This window comes from Nanorana parkeri, unplaced genomic scaffold, assembly GCF_000935625.1.
Source record: "Nanorana parkeri isolate BGI_ZX_2015 unplaced genomic scaffold, ASM93562v1 scaffold2501, whole genome shotgun sequence".
Lineage (NCBI taxonomy): Eukaryota > Metazoa > Chordata > Amphibia > Anura > Dicroglossidae > Nanorana > Nanorana parkeri.
The window spans coordinates 355-20,576 of NW_017308769.1; the positions used below are offsets into that span (position 1 = coordinate 355).

The 20,222-nt window shown below is 42.7% G+C and overlaps 1 protein-coding gene across 3 annotated transcripts in view; it reads right to left on the reverse strand.

The window, feature by feature from the left end:
• Positions 1-358: 358 nt before the first annotated feature.
• LOC108801802 (protein FAM49A) overlaps positions 359-20,222 on the reverse strand; it is a 72,379-nt gene continuing 52,515 nt past the window's right edge. Inside the window, exons 1-8 of one of the 3 annotated variants that reach the window (XM_018573712.1) lie at positions 14,583-14,668; positions 14,311-14,390; positions 6,583-6,704; positions 5,110-5,215; positions 3,617-3,753; positions 3,461-3,538; positions 534-650; positions 359-442 (exon numbers count right to left, since the gene is read on the reverse strand). In XM_018573712.1, the coding sequence (XP_018429214.1) occupies positions 359-442; positions 534-650; positions 3,461-3,538; positions 3,617-3,753; positions 5,110-5,215; positions 6,583-6,704; positions 14,311-14,383 (717 nt within the window). In that variant the 5' untranslated portion in view covers positions 14,384-14,390; positions 14,583-14,668. Of the gene's footprint in view, positions 443-533; positions 651-3,460; positions 3,539-3,616; positions 3,754-5,109; positions 5,216-6,582; positions 6,705-14,310; positions 14,391-14,582; positions 14,669-20,222 lie in introns of those variants that run through there. The other 2 variants (XM_018573711.1, XM_018573713.1) reach the window with 2 other exon arrangements.

The window sequence follows — 20,222 nt, forward strand, 5'->3', positions numbered from 1 at the left end:
ATAACATCCAATCCATTGCTATCCTATTATCTGTGTATCCATTCAGCTTGTAGAATCATATTTTCAGATGATCTTTTTCCTCTTTTCTTGTTTCTATACTAAACACAGAGAACATTTCCATCACTCGACCTCCACAGAGCGCTGTAAACAATCTTTGTCACTAAAGTGTTTTATTGATCGAGCATAAAGAAATCCCTTTCACAATGGATCGTCTAGCAAACTGTTTAACAGGAACAATGTCATTGCAATAATGAGACATAAAACAGAAGACGTACACAGCACAGAGTGCGGAGGATTAAAAGTGACAATATCTGTGTTACCAGCAGCGATAGAGCGGAGGAGATCAAGGAGAAGTGACTTACGGTGTTTCAAGCATTACTTTACACACACTGGCCATTGTACTCAAACAGTCTGTGGTGTTCTCTATGGGTAATGTTTTATTCTACAAAAAAAAGAGAAAAAAAAGATAAATCAGAAAAATGAAAATGCAAAAAACAAAATGTGAACGTTAAACGCTTGCAGAGATGACTCACGTCGGATACAAAGCTGGTGGTGGCATTGCTAAGTGTCTTCAGCATTGGCGTGGCTTCAGCATAGAATAGCGACATCCTGTTTGCCATTTCATTGTTAACTTCATTTTCAATGTCTAACTGCAAAGCACATACAAGCAGAAAAACACAAAATATTAAAGAGGCTGCAACAGGAAAGAAACACAAGAGCAGTCTTGCCCTAGAAACCCGGATAAAGGCTGAAATGTGCCATCAAATGTGTTATCTGTATAGGTTGAACTTGATGGGCTTGTGTCTTTTTTCAACCTATTAATGTGAATCTGTGCAGGGCAAAGCAACAAGCTCACTTTACAGGACGACAACTGTCAGCCCCGATCCAGCAATGTTTTCTGTACAAAAGGTGGAAAGTGCCTTTAAATGCAAAGCTAAAAATACATTTGGATTACTATATTGAATTTCTATAAGTTATATTCCCCTCCTAATAACCATAGCCATCTAGAAGTTGTGAACTCAATTATTGAAGGTGCCCATAGGATGGACTTCCTCAATGCACCAACACAATTGCACTCAGCCCTGTGCCTGCCTTCTAAACTAAAACAAACAAATGTAGAATCATTGCTTGCTGGAAGCAATGCATGATGGGATATGTAGTCTTGAACTACAACTTAATGTCTGAATGATGTAACGTTATTATTGCTGGCTGGAATGCATTATGGGATATGTAGTCTTGAGAAATGGAGATTACATGACATCAAGCAAGAGGATGCACTGACAATTTCACTCAGCCATGTGAATATGCAGTTCCTTGTGTCACTTCTTTCACAGAGCCTACATTTTGCAGTACAAATTAATGTCTGAATGATGTAACATTATCATTGCTGGTTGGAAGCAATGCATGATGGGATAGGTAGTCTTGAGAAATCGAGATTGCGTCACATCAAGCAGCAAGGGAAGAGACGCAAAGCACACAGGGAATCCAGGAAGTTGATGGAAGTGATGGGCAGACGGAAGGCAGCGCTCACTACATATAAGGGATTTTTCATGCAAGCTTTGATTGCAGTATCAGAAACAACTCTATCAACCATAACATTATGACCACTGAAAAGTGACGTGAACAACACGGATTATGTCAGAACAATAGCACCTAGAAGTGGGGGGGACATATTAGGCAGCAAGTGAACATTTTGTCCCTGAAGTTGATGTGTTGGAAGCAGAAAAAAAAGTGTAAAGATTTGCGCAACTTTGGCAAGGGCCAAATTGTGATAGACGACTGGGTCAGAGGAGCTCCAAAACTGTAGCTCTTGTGGGATTGTTCCTGGTCTGCACCTACCAAAAGTGTTCCAAGGAAGGAAAACTGGTGAACCAGTGACATGGTGATAGGCGGCCAAGACTCACTGATGTACATGGGGACCTGTGTAGTCTGATCCAACAGAAGAGCTACTGTAGCTCAGATTGCTGAATAAGTTAATGGTGGTTCCATCAGAAAAGTGTCTGGAAACACAGAGCATCCCAGTTTCTTATATATGAGGCTGCATAGCTATAGAGCAGTCAGGGCCCATGGTGACCCGTTTCCACTGCCAAAAACACCTACAATTGACACGGACCATGGTGCAACGGAAGACAGTTCTGTTGGCGAACCTTGGGTCCTGCCATTCAAGTGGATGTTACCTGGACACATACCACCTACCTAAACATTGTTACTGACCAAGTATACCCCTTAATGGAAATGGTATTCCCTAATGGCATGATAATACACCCTGCCACGCAAAAATTGATGAAGAATGGTTTGAGGAACATGACAATTAGTTCAAGGTGTTGACTTGGCCTCCAAATTCTCCAGATCTCAATCCAATCGGGCATCTGTGGGATGTGCTGGAAAAATAAGTCCTATCCATGGAGGCCTCACCTCACAACTTGCAGGACTTAAAGGATCTGCTACTGACGGCTTGGTGCCAGAAACGATAGTATACCTTCAGAGGTCTAGTGGAGTCCATGCCTCAATGGGTCAGGGCTGTTTTTGTGGCAAAATGGGACCTACTCAATATTAGGTGGGTGGTCATAATGTTATGGCTGATCGGTGTATAGTATGTATTCCAATTACCAAACTGATGTTATAACAGGACAATATATGCTTTGACTTTAGAACTGCTTTAAGAAGCAACCTATGTTTAGTTTTTTTATATAGTTTCATTATGACAGACTACATACCTCCGAAATTCCTTGTTTTAGTCAGGTGAATATCTGTATTTTTATATGCAGCAAGCCGGTGGAGTGCTCAGATCCATTTCAGAAAAAGGCCTGTTTACAGAGCTCAATAGCAAAAGCTGACATTTACACAAACATGAGAATGGATGAGAGATTCCACCCATCCTTCGGTATGGCTATGTGAGAAGTTTCAACATGAGACAGTATTTCTGAACTGCTCCTGTGTTTTCTCTTTAGATAACCCACAATGTTCTTTGCATATTTTCCATGAATTTAATGTTTATTTGTAGAACACAAATTGTATATAAATAGTAACTGGAACAGATAGAACACCCTGGTGTGCCTTCTGGCTTTAATAGGGGTGTCTTCAAATTTTTGCACAGTATCATGCATTTGCATAGTGCAGGCACCAGCACCATGGAAGCACAGGATGCTACTCCGGAGAGGGCTGCATTCAGTACCTTCCTCACGATTCAGAAAAGGAAGGAAGTGTGCCTTTATGCAGACCTGCTCTGCCTTTCGCCCTTTGCCCTGCTGCCGCACCATGGTGCAGATTGTAAGGTTTTGGGTGGAACCACATTTTATACATTTTTACATTTACAAGTTTTACATATTAGACCGGGGTACCTCAAGATTTTGCATACTTTTAAAGGGTGCCGTGTTTTAAACACTGGTCTAAAGGCCAAATGGTACAAATCCTGACCCAGTATAAAGGATTAGGAACATTTTATAAATCAGGCACTTACATGCATGTTATTTATCCTGTTACGACTTATCGTCCGCCTGTAATAACTGAAGTCATTCTGAATTGCGGGATTCCTCATCTAAAAGACAAGTAGAAGAAATTACAAATGTTTTCTCCCTCCCCCACCCACTACGAATATAAAGGAAGATTCACTTACCTTCAGTTCATCAAAGCGAAGAGTAAAGTGCAGAATTTCAGCAAACTCTTTAGCCAAAGCTTGCTCTCGCTCCAAGTGTTGTGTGGGGGTGTAGGGGGGGCAGGTCAGAGACTCTAACAAACTCTGCAGAGCCTTTTCTGTACACAGAAAAACATGTATGTCACCATGGTCTGTTTGAATTGCTTGACATTACCATTTGTAAATTAAGATACAGTAAACACGGCACATATTGGAAGCAAATCCCAACCATTATACAAAGCTAAGTGTCTATAATTCTTGTCTCACAACGCTAGGGTTCTGGGTTTATTACCCAATAAGCACAATGTCTGCATGGAAATATATCTGTAGGCATTTCTTCCTGATACTTCAATTGGCTCCCACGGTCTGGTATGTTAACCTGTCTTTCCATGGAGTATATGCATGCCTGGGGATATTAAATGGAAAGCTTCTAGGAGGAACTTTAATGTCTAGACAGTAAAAAAAAAACAAAAAAAAAAACAAGATTTAGGGCCACTGCACAGCACAGAGCATAGGGATGCCATTCAAATGGACTACTAGCGTACGGTTTATTGCTACGTGCAATAGCGTACGCTAAAAACACCAATGCCATGCCTGTAGCTATGATGTGAACCAGTCCTTAGAAACCCAGGATTTGGGGGGCAGCTTTTCCTGCCTAAAGGGAAACCTCATTAAATATTAGAGATAAACCTGCCATGCTCATGCTGGCCCTCCAGAGCGCGGCCATCCCAGAGGGATGATCAGGGCCATGGCATGCATGTGCAGCAAAAAGGGAAGCGGACTGGAAATGTTCTTTGCAAAGGCTGTCCACACAGTATTAGCACCTTCAGGCTACACCTAAACTTGTACCACTACCTCCCCTCCCACCGCTGATCCAGCAGAAAAGGGGAAATGTGGTAGTATGCCAACCCCCCTCCCCTCTTGATTACTATAACACCAGAAGCAGTGGCCAACATTTTAATTTTGTGCTACAAACCCACTTAAAATATACAATCTGAAGCAGTGAAGCATTGCTACCATGGGACAATGTGGGAATGTCTCAAACACCCCTCCAGCTTTCCTATCACTACAGACGGTGAAGAATTTGAGAAGATCAGACCACCCAAACAGGGGAGTTTGTTGGAGAATTGGTAGATGTTGGAAAGTTAAACCATCTGACAGTTTCTTTAATATAAATTAATTGGGGTTTCTCTTGATGAGAATACAACAGGAACACACAATGGTGGACAGGAGCACACACAAATTCTATTGTGGACAGTCACAGTGAGATCTCACTCTTGGGAGTCCCCAAAAACCCTGGGACTGATTCAGGTCACAAGGCCCCACCTATAAATACATTGCGTTTGGGTGGGCTAACCCTTTAGGAATGTGCATACTTATGCTGGTTTAGGCTCAGGAGTGACAGAAGAGCAGACACCATGAGTGGGGCAGGGCTCAGACACTTTACCAAGCTCCTGCTTACAAGAATAACTTACCAAGCCTTATAGAAAACTCGTAAAACCGCTTCAGTCTGACAACCAGGGGGCACACTGAATTCCAAGCCCTCTCCTGAAGCTGGATGTCATTTGGATTTTGTATGGCCTAAAACAAGAAAACATAATGTATATATTGCAAGCAAGTTCATTTACAGAGAAAAAAATGCAGAAAAGCAAAAACGCAGGCAAGTAATCCAAGTGGATCTTGCACAAAAGTACAGGGACCAATTATTACCTTACACTATGGCTTCCGGTCCTTTCACCTAGATGGGGGCGACGCCGCTCAGCCTTCGAGCAGGATCCTGGGAAAGCTGCAAGAGTGCTGAGCTACATCCCTCTTGCCTAAGCGAGATACTGGAACCCCGGGTGTAAGGGGAATAATGTTCTCCCTTCTCCAATGTTCTGAAATATTTAGGCAATCCTCTTTAAACTAGCTAAAACCCATAAAACAATTATAGATCTGGATTTAGCCTTTACCCAGTTTAAAGTGCATCTAAAGCCTTTGTTTTCCATTTTGGACAGCATTAGGGAAGAGTTAAACCCTGTTAGTTGATTGTTATCTTCTGTGTTCCACTGGGGAGGTTTGGCCTTAGACCCCATTCACACTGAGCGATCTGTAGCGCAATGGACTACAATCTCATGTTTAGTTTACTAATTTGTATTGAGATTGTAGTCCACCACGGGAGTGGGTTTAGAGCAGTGACTACTTTACAACACACACAGGGACCATGGGGAACAACAGTAGCCCCCCTCCAGAAGGAAGGACAGTGTCAGCACTAATTCAGAGATGATTGGAGGATCTGCAGCCGAGTGACACACAAATAAGATACATTTTTTATTAATAGTTAAGGCACTTGAATGTATTTTTAAAGATTTAACTCCTGAGTTTAGTGTCACTTTAAAGCCCATGCTTTCACATATATGCAAACATTTGGTGGCAACACGTCAATAATGTATGAGAAGCCTTCCATTGCCTTACATAAATATGGAAGTCACTGTACACTGAAATAAAAAAAGTCATTTTTAATAGCATTACAAAATGCCTTTTTTTTTTTTAGCGCACACAGACTTTAATTTAATCAACCTGAAATGTTTTATGGCTTCATATATCTCTTGGGAACTCCAGTGATAAAGGTCTTCTTGCTATAGCTCCTGGCCCAGTTCCTGCCCACCTTACAAGAGTAAGCCCATCCATCTTTGGCTTCCCTATCCTCCTACTTCATTCTTCGAAGCAATTCTACAATAAACTAGAAATCCATCAGGGAGAGCGGGATAATCTCATCCTGGGTAGTGACCCATCAAAACCAAACTTCAGCTCACTGTAGTTAGACCAGTGAAAGATAAAACACTGATTGTATGCTTTGGGCTACTGCACCTTCCTTTCTGAAAGCATTCATATTATACACACACGAGTCTGTCGTCATTTAGTTATAGTTACACTATACTGCACATAGATTGGTGGGGGGGACACACATCTCTTATTTCTTGTCCTGCTCCTTTGTATGCTTGCAGATCGGAAAGTATACTCTCGGATTCCTGCAGGACAGCATTGACCTGGTTCCATACTTCCCGCTCACAATCCGTTGGCTGTGCATCTAAAACGAAAAATAAGGAGAATTTCACAACAGCGATGAGCTAAGAAAAACCAATATAGCACAAAAGCCAAGAAGGCTGTTCAATAGCAATCCATTGAGAATAATCACAAGCAGCGGTAGACTGTGGCTTTACCCTAACCAAGTAGTGGAAGAGAAAGTGAATAGTTGATAGCAAGTATTTAAAATGTGGGGTATGTTTGCAGCTTCAGGACCAGAATGTTTTGCAGATGTGGTAACATTTGTCTTCAGTACACAATTTTTAAAGTAAAAAAACAGGAAATTAAGAGAACTATGGGGTAAGTATATCCCGAGCTACAGCTCGCGGTATACTGACACCGCCGCAGCCGGGATGGATCCGACAATGCTGTTGAGATCCACCCAGCTGCGCGATTGACAGCTGGCTCTGCCTATCTAGAGGCAGAGCCAGCTGTACCCACCCCCTCCTCAGGCTGTTCCTCCAGTCAGCAATGTTGGATCGGAGAGGGGGGGGGGGAGAATCCCTGTGGGGAGTCGTGAGTGACAGTGACCTTCTCTTCAAGGAGATGATTGAGAAGTGACTGAGCGACGGTATGCGTTCGCTTACTTCCCAATCTATTGAACCGACATGTGACAGTTTCATTGTCACACGTCGGCTCGATCTATGAGGATGAGTGATTTTCATTCACCTCATAGTTCTCCTTTAAGTTTAAAGCTACAATGCAAAAAAAAAAAGAAAAATGTTTAGTTGGGAAGGGAAAGTGGCACTGAAAATTAGTTACTGCGAACAAAACTAGGTGGAACTAGGCTCAGGCTCTGTACAGATTGTATTAAAGCTGCCTATGTAACACCTGCTCACATTGGGCACTGTTAAAAACAATTTGTTTTTAATTCAGCTACCTAGATCTCGAAAAATACAGATTGTCCTGACATATGGTATTCTGTTAAAGTAATCTGGGCTTATTTTTCATAATATACTCATTTTAAAATGCCTAGAGGTCTAGGAACATTAATCTACACGGTCCCTTTGCAGAGTGTCAACTTCCTGCTGTCAGACCCGTGGTCCCCACTTATGATCGAGAACCAATCACAGCAGTTCCAGACCATGTGATCTATATGTCAGCTATGAGGCTGGGGGTTCATACACAAAAAAATAAATAAATCTCTGACCTGACATGCCATGTTTCTCTGTTACACTGTAAATGTCAGATACAATTACAGTATAGTTAAAAAAAAAAATCAGAATATATGTTTGTGTGTTAATAAAAAAATATATATTTAAAAAAAAATTCTGACATGTTGGCGTTATATCTTTCACTTAGATCTTATAAGTTGCACTGAGTAAATACAGCTGGATAAAACAAAAACTGTGTGTGTTAATATTTTTAAATATTTGTCCATTTTTCAGCCTATATTTAAAAACAGAGCAGGGTTCTTATTAAAAAGCGGAAAAATAAATCATAAGTCCTGAAATTAAAATGTAAAAATGATTTATTTAGGCAAATTAAAGTTCAAGTCAAGTTAACCGATGCATGCTGAGGCTGCTAAAAATTGTTTGTGCATCTAGGCTTCAATGACCGCTGAACACGAAGGGGTTAAAGTGGTTTACAAATAGGTTACTGGAAATAAAATCAGCTGTTTATTGGTGAATATAATTACCTCTTATACCCTTATTTTTATGTTAAATTCTGAGTACTGCCATGGCCTTTGGATGCATTATTTGTGAGCATTTGATAAACTAATCTATGTTTACTGGCCCTTTAACTAATGGAGAAGTGAAAGCCAGTCCACTACTGTACACAGGCGATGATCTCAGCTGGGAATCCCTGGATGCCGAGTGTAAAAAAAACGTATTTTTAGGAAAGCCGTGCTCTTGGCAGCCAAACAGCGAGTGTGTTTCATCTACAGCCTGCAGAGGAATGACTGCATAGGCCAGCGGTGGACCAGCGCCATACACTAATGTGCAGCCTGTCTCCTTCAGCATGCCTGTGTGTTCCTTCCAATCTGATCTAGTCTAAAGAAAAATAACATACGTGTTAAATATAATATGAGAGCCCGGAGTAGCCTTCCAGGCCATGTTCTGAAACACAGGACTTTTATTTCTGCTAGAAAAGCCAATGTCCGCAAATAACTGAAATATTCTAACCAAGACGCCTCTCAGGAAACACCATCACGCTCCGTTCTGTACTGCTGCCAAGAGGCTCAATGTAACCCACAAGCCCTATTCCACTAAGGGAACATCTGATTTGATTTTAGGGCACATATTATGTATTATCTAATCAAGTAGTTTTGTTTTTTTGTTGTAAGAAGCACGGCAAAGTCGGTTGAATCAAATAAAATTTACCTAATAGGGTTGTGGAGGTTGTTTGCTTGGATTATGTTTGGCTACCTAGAACTCTAATAAAGGATTTTAAAAGGAAAAAGATAGGGGTCTATTCATAAAGCTAGCTGAAGGATCAGACGAAGTTCGGCTGATCCTTCGGATAGCTTCGGTTGCGGGAGCCCTTTGGTTCAGTCGACCCAAAGGGCTGCTGTTCGGGCTATTCAGCCCGTACAGCTCCTGAAGGCAGCCGAGCCGAAGGCATCTCAAATGTAATCTCCAACAATTCAGCCTTTAGGTTGGGTCCATACTGTTAATGCACGCGTGTTGTGCCACACATTAACATGCCTTGTGTTAGAGCAGTCCAATCATTTCAATGGTTTGCCTAATGCACCACAAAAGGTGCATGTACTTGTAATGCAGAGCACCATAACGCAGGGTTACCAAGCCTTGTGGTGCATTGGCAATGTGTGTTAGGATGCTATTAAAAATGAATGGCACCATAGCACACCAACCTGCAAAATATAGGTTTCTGTGCATGGCGGTAAGGTGTGTGCTACTGCATGTATGACCCAGGCCTAAAATTATATTTCTGTTATGGGTTAAATGCTGGTATGCCTTCTATCATGCCCCAGTAAGCACAGCAATAAGGCCGCTCCTCCTACATCATTCTCTGAGATATTCAAAGATGGATAGATCAGGAATCTCAGGAACAGATCTTCCTACTGGAGTGCCTAAAAGATCCAAGAAGATAAAAACGAATTCGATTTACCAGCAGCCACCCAAAACTGATGCATCATGTAGGACCCTTAGTGCAGGACATCATCAAAACATTTAAACATATGTGTGTGTTCACCCACACAGGATCCCAGGGCTTCCCGTTAGTGGGCAGCATAAATCTGTATATGAGCGATGTTGAACTATATTGGTAAAATACAGTCAACTACATTAACAATCAAGTATTAAACAGCTTTGGTATATTCAGCAGATCAGAAAACAAGATATTCAACATTTGGAACAACCCAGCAAACAGCATGCATTGTGTTACACAAGAATATTAGTACAAAGACGATGCAAGAAGACACACAGAGATCTTAGAAAACTCACACATGCAGGCCTGAAATACAAGATGTATCCGTACCACTACAAATGTGAATGAATATAGGTGAATGGACCAAAAAGTCAAAGAGTAAATAGAGTCTACACTGAAATATGGTGAAAATGTAACTTTTTGGATCCTTATTGCCCATTCTCAGCAACCCTGATATGTTTCCTATAGAGCTGAATCTGTTATATATGGTGTGATGTACCTGGACAGTTATAATTACAATAAGATTAGACTAATCTCTAACAACTACCTAAATACGCCCTGCTATTAACACTATTAGTAGGTCAGATACAATAAGCAGCACAAAGTGACCGCACTTATTTCAAACTCTGTCAGCATTTCAGGTGTGCGCAGTATGCAAATAGCGACTTCGGCTCCAAGTCAGATCAGGAATGCCCCATCCGCGATCCATATTGCCATGCATGATGACTTGGAGTCAAGAAAAGGTCTGCATGTCAGCAGCTCCAGTAATTTGTGGCTACTATTACATTCCACTAGAGTCGCTGGTGTGACATGGCTCTTGTATAAAGGCATGAACACTGCATTGTGGGAAGTGGAAGAGGTTTGACAGAGCTCTGACTCAAAGCCAAAATACGCCCCCTTCTAATCAATGACATCACCAAGCTCCTACTTCACTCCCAAGTTATCTCTCACCTTGATTGCTGCAACTCTCTCCTCCTTGGCATATAAATCCTGCACTCGGCACCAGATCTAAGAAATGGTGGGTGAAGCCACTTTGCGGTGCCAGCCTTTAGCCAATTTGTCTTTGTAATATTTAAAGTAGATGCCAAGCCTAATTGACACATCCTGTAAAGTGGAGTGCAAGGGTAGCATTAATATGTGCCATTTAGGGATGCACTGATACCGGTTTTTCGGAATCCCATACCGATAATTTGCTTTCGGGACTCGCTGATACAGAGTACCGAAAATTCCGCTGGCATGGAGCCGGCTTACCAAGCAATCCTTCCTGATTGCTAGGGAAGCCTGTTCCATGTAGTTTGGTCGGCATGATTGCGATTGGCTGGGAAGCTGGTTTCCTGGCCAATCAGCATTGAGCCGGCTTCCGTAATAACCCCTCCCAGCTTTCCGATTGTTGAAGAAGCCGGCTTCATGCCGATTGGTTGGAAAGCTGCCTTTCCAGCCAAATCAGCAAGGAACCAGCAGTTCGGCCAGCTCAATGGCTTCCCAGCAATTCAGCATGGAACAGGCTTCCGGCCAATCAGGAAGCTGGATAATTACTCATCGCACGGCTTCCTGATTGCCCGGGAAGCTGGCTCCATGTTCCCCTACGGCACTGCCGTTATTGGGGAAGGTATCCGAGCATTTTGGCGATGACGAATACTCGCCCAAATATTTGGTATCGGCCTGATAACGATACTAGTATCGGTGCATCCCTAGTGCCATTAGTGGAACATATGAACAAAACTACCTTTTTATGTTGTGTTTCTACCACTGGTCAAGTGACCACTTTTTGGAAAGCATGAGGCAGTGGTTGTGGGCAGGCTGAACTGGAGGGAGGTTGATAACATCACTTTCCAGTACCATGGACTTCAGTTGCTGAGCAGGCATCTCAAAACATTCCACTGTTTCTACCAATCTGCTAATTCCCTTCAGTGTTCTCTAGAATTGTTACATTGCATCTCTTGTTACAAATATATATGTATTGTTTATGATCCTCGGATCCATCTAATGGCCATAATGAAGTACTTTCCAGATTCACTTTACTACTTTTACTACTGCCCATAGTTTTTGACGAAGCCAGAAGAGAAATACACTAAGAACATTCAATTTGGCTCCATTCCAACAGCTGGTTGATTTGCACAAAACAAAATGCTGGAATAGTAGTTATAAAAATGTTCATAAGTAGACCCCACAGTGTCAACCTAAAGTTTTTGCTATGCAACTAAAATGAAGAATCCATTTGATACCTTAACACCTTCCTCCTACCTTTCACTACAATGTATTGCCCCAAAGCCCACATTGGCATAAGAAAAGCAATCCATAAAGGAGGATTTCGAATTTAAATTGTGTTCAGTGCCTGAGAACTAAGTAGTTTCCACCAGTAGTTGAATTGTCTTAATTTCTAGTACTTGTGTATGCATCAGTACAAACCCTAGTTCTACATCAGTCCTATCCGTGCTCTCAATGTAGACAGGAAACATGATTTACAGGTTAAAAACATGCACAGCTCATGCTTTAGTAGATTCAGATTTGCCAAAACGTGGACTCCGCTCTTCTGTTTTTAAGAGAATGCTATGAGAAGCTACCAGCAGAAGAGTTCCCAATTTGTGAATCATTATCATGATGAAGAGCGCTTCCATGGTAAGAAGAGGCAGCGTTGTGAGATGCCCGTGTAAGAGGTCAATGTTGGGGGCCATGGGGAAAAAGGGGATCCAAGAAGACCGTTGGCGATTAAAGTGTATGCGTAGGGATCAACCTCTGTCAGGTTTTAATTCCTGTGTCCTCCGCTAGGAATATTCACCTTCACAATTTGTCTTGGTGATCACGGTTATCCAGAATGAATGGGAGGGAAAATACAAAATTTAGATTTCTAGGTTATTCCTCCCATTCCCTAACAATTTGTCCTGGTGATAGTCAGCAAGAATGGAAGGAAAAATCAGAATCTTTGAGTTGTCACCAGAAAATAAATAGGCGGGGTTTTTTTTTTTTTTTAATGTTTTGGATTTAATTTTCGGTTTCAGCCTAACAGATTCTGCTGGGGGAAGTGTGTTGCGGTGCCATTCATTTCAATGCCAGCCAAAATAAACCTCCTGCCCGCAGTGTGATCACCCACACTGGAATGTGCATTACTGCAAAGCCTTGGATTCCAGTGCGGTGCGATTGCAATAATTGTGCCTACAGTTTTATTCTGAAGTAAACTTTATGTTTGTAACACTACATTTGTGCATTTTATTTAAAAATTAAGGAAAGTATTTTTTTTTTTTAATCCGACAAATCGAGAAAATAAATTGGCTAACTAATCGATTATGAAAATAATTGTTCCTTGCAGTCCTAGTGAGAGATTCACCTTTTGTCCTGATGACCATTGTCACCTGGACTGAAAGTGAGGGAAAATTCTAAATTTTGAGTGGTCACCAAGACAAGAAAGAAGGTAAATCATCCAACGCGGAAACCCACTGCACTGCGAGAAGGGAGTTTCCCTTACTTTGGAAAAACTCCTTCTCGCTTCCTTTTGCATGTCCAGGACAGGAAGTGAAAGAAATTCTCCCCAATGAGACACAAACCAAAGGAAAAAAAAAGCCTCAGGAGATGTTAATCTTTCCCTAATCTATCTATCCAACTATCTTTAAAAGTTAAAACTTTAGAAAAAAACTTCAATATATACTAAAAACCTACTACCACCAACACAGTTTAGACCTCAAAATATAATATTTCTCCATTTCTGAAACTCAAATTCTTAATAATTCAGAAACTAAAACTTGAAAGGCAGCTAAAATGTCAGTAAACCGTTTCCCAAGCTGGAGACCCTAAATTATTTATTGCCTATGCCCACCCTGCTCTAGGACCATTGGGAGCTAATGGGATCTATGCTGCTTCTGTGCCGACCTCCAACACTGACCGCTATGACAAGCTGCCAATCATGGCTCATTTTTTTTCCATCTTTTACGTGTATGACTATTAGAGGCACGAAAACCCCATAACATTAATTAAAAAGCTTTCCATATGTTGGCAAATCTGTAGAAAAGATGCAGCAGATGACATGCAATGTGGTGTTAGTGCAGACAGCACAGTCCGGCAATGTGGCGTAACAGCAGACAGCACAGTACGGCAATGCGACGTTACTGCAGACAGCACAGTCCGGCAAAGCGACGTTACTGCAGACAGCACAGTCCGGCAATGCGACGTTACTGCAGACAGCACAGTCCGGCAATGCGACGTTACTGCAGACAGCACAGTCCGGCAATGCGACGTTACTGCAGACAGCACAGTCTGGCAATGCGACGTTACTGCAGACAGCACAGTCTGGCAATGCACCGTAACTGTAGACAGCACAGTCCGGCAATTTGGTGTTATTGCAGACAGCGCAGTCCGGCAATTTGGTGTTATTGCAGACAGCGCAGTCCGGCAATGTGGTGTTATTGCAGACAGCGCAGTCCGGCAATGTGGCGTTACTGCAGACAGCACAGCCAGGCAATGTGGTATTAGTGCAGACATCACAGCCAGGCAAGAGTTGTGCTCACTTTCAAAGTCAAGGAAAAAGTTTGGTCCCTGATCAAGCTCTGTGCATGTAAGAACTTTTAAAAGGTTTCCCATTTGGCTCCTGAAAAACAGAAAAAAGGAGAGAAAGGAAAAAAGTGCTAAGTGGGTGAGATTTAAAGCAACATGCAAACACACGGCTGTCCCCTGTGCAAAGAGGTCTAGTCCCCGCATTCCTTCAGCTTGTTATCGAAGGTCAGGATAGAGAAAGGAGAAGGTTTTAGCCATTGCCCTGTGATTCCATCACATAACTTACTTTCAAAATCCAGGAAAAAATGGGGATAATTTTCAATATCCCTGGTAAGCACCTTAAGAAGATTACCCATCCCAGCAAACCTGGTGGATGCAATACAAAACAGTTATATGATCAATGCGTCAAACAATATCAACACTGCAGCACTCGGGATGTTAACAAACCTTCATTAAAATGCAGCATACGGTTTATGTTCAATACTATATATATATTTTTTATTATTATTTATAATGCATAGTGAATATTTGAAATTCAGCATTGCTGCCAGCAGCCCTTTCCCAGGCACCAGTAACGGCTTTCTGGAAGCTGAAATGGCAGCTCCTGTTGTGAAATAAAAGTAAATAGCAGGGAGATAAGACTACACACATACCCAGGGACACGGTGCTCCTCCTTTTACTCCAGGATACTCCCACACTGCAAGGGTTAACAGTTCACTTTTCTCTGGGGGGGAATAAAGAATACTCACCTGATCCTCAGTACTGCAGCAGTGACCGCTCACTACTCTCCCCCTCCACACTGGCGTCTTCACATCTAATAGACCTGTAGTAAAAGTGATGTCACGGGTCCTTAGATCTCTGGAGCCCAGGGGAGAAGAGGATGCAGGTACCGGTCCAGCAGCCAAGCAGGACCAAGGAACAAGAGAGTATTTCTTCTTTATTTTCGCCCCCCCAGGCAATTCTTTTAAATACCTGTAGGCCGTGCGCATCAGAAAAACCCCTAGGTGGGCACCCCCCCATCGCCTACATGGCAAGGCATGCCGGATGTTGGAAACACGGTCTCTCTCCCACTGTTGCAGCAGCGGCTGAGCTCAATGTTGTGCAACATAGGGAAAGCGAGCACACTGGAGATGCACGGATTATGAAGAAAAAAAACAAAAACACAACCAGAGCACTTGTTCATTCGATTTTCAAAACCATGCAGTGTTTTGTTTTTTTCAAGTACTGGAGGGATAACAGAATGCATTTTTGGGAAAGATGAACTAACTTATGTCATATGTTCACAATGTATGAAATAACAGGGAAAAAAACAAAGAATATCAGATTTAAAAAGAAGAATGAACTGGTTAACCATGAAACAAAAATACACAACAGAAGAACCAAATGCAGTCACCCTTCCCTTCCACCCGCCATTAGATCATCTGCTTGCTACAAATACAGGTGCACTTTAATCATTTACCGTGCCTTATGTTAAAAAGTTTACTTTGTAAATATATATATATAAATTACCAAGGATTGCACTGTTCGGACAACAATCCTGGCTTTGTAGCTTTAACGCTCGGCAAGACAGAAACCTCGACATCAAAATTGATAAGGACGCTCGCAGCGCTTTTCTACTAAAGTCTGCCAAGTGAAAAAGACAACAAGCAGAACGCGTACCTGATGTCTAGTTTATTTTATTAGATCTCGCCGTCTTCGCCAGAAACCTGAACATACTTAGCCAGTACAGCTCTGAAATCAAGACTGATGCATTCGTCTGGCTTAAAGAAAACTTGTTTTTATTTTCTGTTAATACGAGTGCACAATATGTAACATTATCTGAATGGGAAAGCCGGTGAAAGGAATTTGTTTACTTTTGGAGGGAGAACGCGGGCTCTCCTGGGGCATGCAGCCTATGTGATTAAGCGAGTGATGTGAATTAAATGCACGCGTTTGTTTGGCGATAGTAAATGCAATAAATGTGTACGCTTTAGCCTGCAGACAAGACCCGGAGACTGTGGCTTCTTGTGCTAAGTAGATAAACCAGGAACTCAATAGGCTTCTTCTAGTAGGGATTGGGGACCGTGTCAGAAGATATGAAAAAAGATTTCCTGAACAACTTGGGAGACCTGAACACGGCATTCCCCCCGCCTCTGACCAAAAATCAAAGAGAGCCATTTAAAAATGGTACTTCAGATACAGGGTAGTCACGCACTAGTCTAACTAATCTACGGCCGTGTGTCTCCATCGCGCACTAGTCTACGGCCGTGTGTCTCCATCGCGCACTAGTCTACGGCCGCGTGTCTCCGCCGCGCACTAGTCTACGGCCGCGTGTCTCCGCCGCGCACTAGAATAAACTGCCTTCTTTTTACAGAAGTGGCAACTTTCACCTTCACCGTCTTCATGAGCTCCCAGAGAACCCATCATCCAAAACTTCTAGAAATGGTGAATAGCATAACCCCCTCCCCCGCTGTGTTTCCTCCCAGCAAACCCAGAGTCACACCACTGTCTCCTATAGAAAAGTAAGGGCGGGCAGGTGGGGAAGAACCACAGCAATCAACAGGGACACACTTATAAATAGAGCCTTACACTGTATATATAAAACCCTCCACCCCTCTTACAGTACTCCAGAGGTCACATCTCTCAAGCATAATCATGCATAACCACTACCTCTGATCCCATGCACCCAAGGGTGTTCCTAACAGATTTTGGGGTGTCCTTACATTTCTTTTACATTATCAATATGAAAAAATACATAGGAGGAGAATCCTCCCGGCCAGGAGACACAAAGGGACCAGTCCTATAGACTTGTATGGGGCACTACTGTACAGGCGTGGTCTGCAGTGAGAAGACTTTGCAGCACTGGGGGTCCCCGGTTCGTATCCTGGCTAAGACACTATCTGTATGGAGTTTGCATGTTCTCTCTGTGCTTGTCAGGGTTTCCTCCTGCAACTCCGGTTTCCTACCATGCTCCAAAGACACGCTGGAAGGTCAACTGGCACCTTGAAGGCAGGGACTGATGTGAATGCACAGTATACAAAAAGCTGTGTAAACTGTAAGTCCTATACAACAATCTGCAATAATAATAAAAACATATGATTGCTGTCTATGCCAGCAAAGCTAAAAATACATTTATATACGAGCACATATTGTACAGGTCTAATGATCATGCTGAGGATTTCCTGAGCAGGATGACCTTCCAGCTCACAGACTGCCCTATAGACATCGCTCCACTAACCCAGTTCACATGAACAGGATGAACAACAAAAGACAATGGAGCAAATTGTTTATCATTTGCTGCCCCCTGCTGTTTATTAGAGGAAATGCCATGACACAAATGAAAAGCACAAGGACGGAAGAGTCCATCACTTCTTGCACACTACGGAGCATGCTCTTCTGACTGTGAACCAAAACACTCACAGAGATCCAATCACTTAGTTAGAAGGAAGGTACAATATAAATGTTTTAGGATATATGCGCAAGGAGTATAAAGCAAGGTCAAAGTCACAACATATGGACTACAATCTCATGTTTAGTTTACTCATTTGTATTGAGACTGTAGTCCATCACGGGAGTGAGCTTGGAGCGGTGACTACTTTACAACACACACAGGGGCCATGGGTAACAAAAGTAGCCCCCCTCCAGAAGGAAGGACAGTGTCCGCACCAATTCAGAGATGATTTGAGGATCTACAGCCGAGTGATATACAAATAAGATACAGTTTTGTTAATAGTTAAGGTACCTGAATGCTTTTTTAAGATTTAACTCCCAAGTTTAGTGTCACTTTAATTCCAGGAACAACCAGTTCATGTGACGCCCAAGGTCATCATTCTCCAGCGTCCATCTCTGCTGGATAGAAAGGTACCTACAATGTGAGCCCTGTTCTATGCAGCACTGTATTTTGAGGCCAGGGGGGGTGTGTCCTGTGAGCCTGGGCTTACAGGAAGTGGATTAAATGATGCTGGATGTCATTTACATTTACCCCAGAAGGGGACAAGCAACTAGTGGAGGAGGAGGAATCCACAATTCTTTTTATACTTTGCATGATTATTAACAGGGACAATTTACAGATGAGCCAATTATGCTTCCAGCATGTCTTTTGGACTCACACAAGCACAGGGAGAACATACAAACTCCTTACAGATAGTGTCCAGACCGAGATACAAACAGGAGACCCCCAGTGCTGCAAGGCCACTGTGCTGCTTTGCTGAAACATTTTCATGAGACAGGGTCCCTTACTATTTTTACCCCATGCAAAAGGGTTTTAAAAAGGGAGTTTTAAAGAACATTACAACCAAAAAAAAACAACTTTATTTGGGCTCTAACAAAAGCAATAGTTTCAAAAATGTATTTGATCAGTGACCGCTATGTTGTGAAACAACCACCAGGTGGCGCCAACTGCACTTGCATTAGAAGAGACAGGATGTTTAGGGACAAGACATCATACCCATGGTGCCTATTGGTGCCCAGTAAGGGTCCCGTTTAAGCAGCCACTGGCATCTGACCCGCAGCTTAAGGTTCAACCTAGCATTCTTGTGACAAATTACAGAAAATGCAGCACAATCATGAAAAATATGTTGGGCAAAGTCTTCAATGCTGTATTTGAGAGGAGCTGAACAGGGGCCTTTCACTAAGACAATGGGCCCGATACAATGCCGCCACTGCAACATTAAAACAGCGCAGGCTGCAACATTTTTACAAGTGTGACACATAAGCAATGATTTGCAATGCACGGTTCTGTTGAAAGCAAAATGCACGTTAGGAAAATCTCCATTTGTGACATTTCTACAAAATCTTACAATTAGGGAAGCACCGATACCAGTTCTTCGGTATCGAGTACTAGCCGTTACCGATTACAGTGCTTCCGCTGGCATGGAGCCGGCTTCCCGGGCAATCAGGAAGCCGGGCAGTGGGTAATGACACGCTCGCCTTCCTGATTTCCCTGGAAGCCGGCTCCATGTTTGGCTGGCTTGATGCCGATTGGCTAGGAAATATGCTTCCCAGCCAATTAGCATGGAGCCGGCATGAGGGCAATTAGGAAGCCGGGTGGCAAGTATGACTTGCCTCCCGGCTTCCTGATTGTCCGGGAAGCCGGTTCCATGCTGACTGCCTGGAAAACTAGCTTCCCAGGCCAATCAACATGGAGGCAGCTGTGCTGCCGGCTTGATGCTGCTTGGCCAGGAAGCCGGCTTTCCAGCAAGTCAGCATGGAGCTGGCTGTGCGGTCGGCTCGATGCCGATTAGCTGGGACACTGGAAGCTGGGTCATTAGTCGCCGCCCGGCTTTCTGATTACCTCTGGCACTGCCGGATTTCCGGCATCAAGGAAGGTATGAGAGCATTTATTCGGTATGGGTGCATCCCTAGTTACAATTTGTGTGACATATAATGGAACAGATTGCAGATGTTTTGGGTGCATAGAATAAGCATATTTGTGTGCCAAGCAGTAGGTCGCGCAGGACTCCTTATAAACTTTGGCCACTGCAGCATAATCGTTTGTAACAACGTGTGACTTTTTGGTGATAATTTTCCCAAAAAAATTGTGAAATGTCCCCATCCCAATTTCTCACTCTGCGACACCAATATGTCGGAAAGCATATGGCAACACATTTAAGAAAACATTCCTTAACAATAGGGTTTCAAGCACATTTGAAGAGAAGGAACCTTAGACCCTAGTCACACTTATGCAATGCAGTGCTGTGAGTGTTGCACATTGTGCCATTAGGGAGTTGTGGTGCCATTCACTTTTAATGACACCCCAAAGCACTAGGTGAACACACTTGTGTTGATTTGTGATGTGTTGAGTCACAAACAAAAAAAGTGCCAATGTTTGCTCTTTTGTGGTGCACCGGTAGCTCATTCAAATGAATGAACTGCCTGAACCTAACACACATTAATGAGTGACATAGGGTACTAACGCCTTTGCATAAAAACCATCACAAAAGCCTAG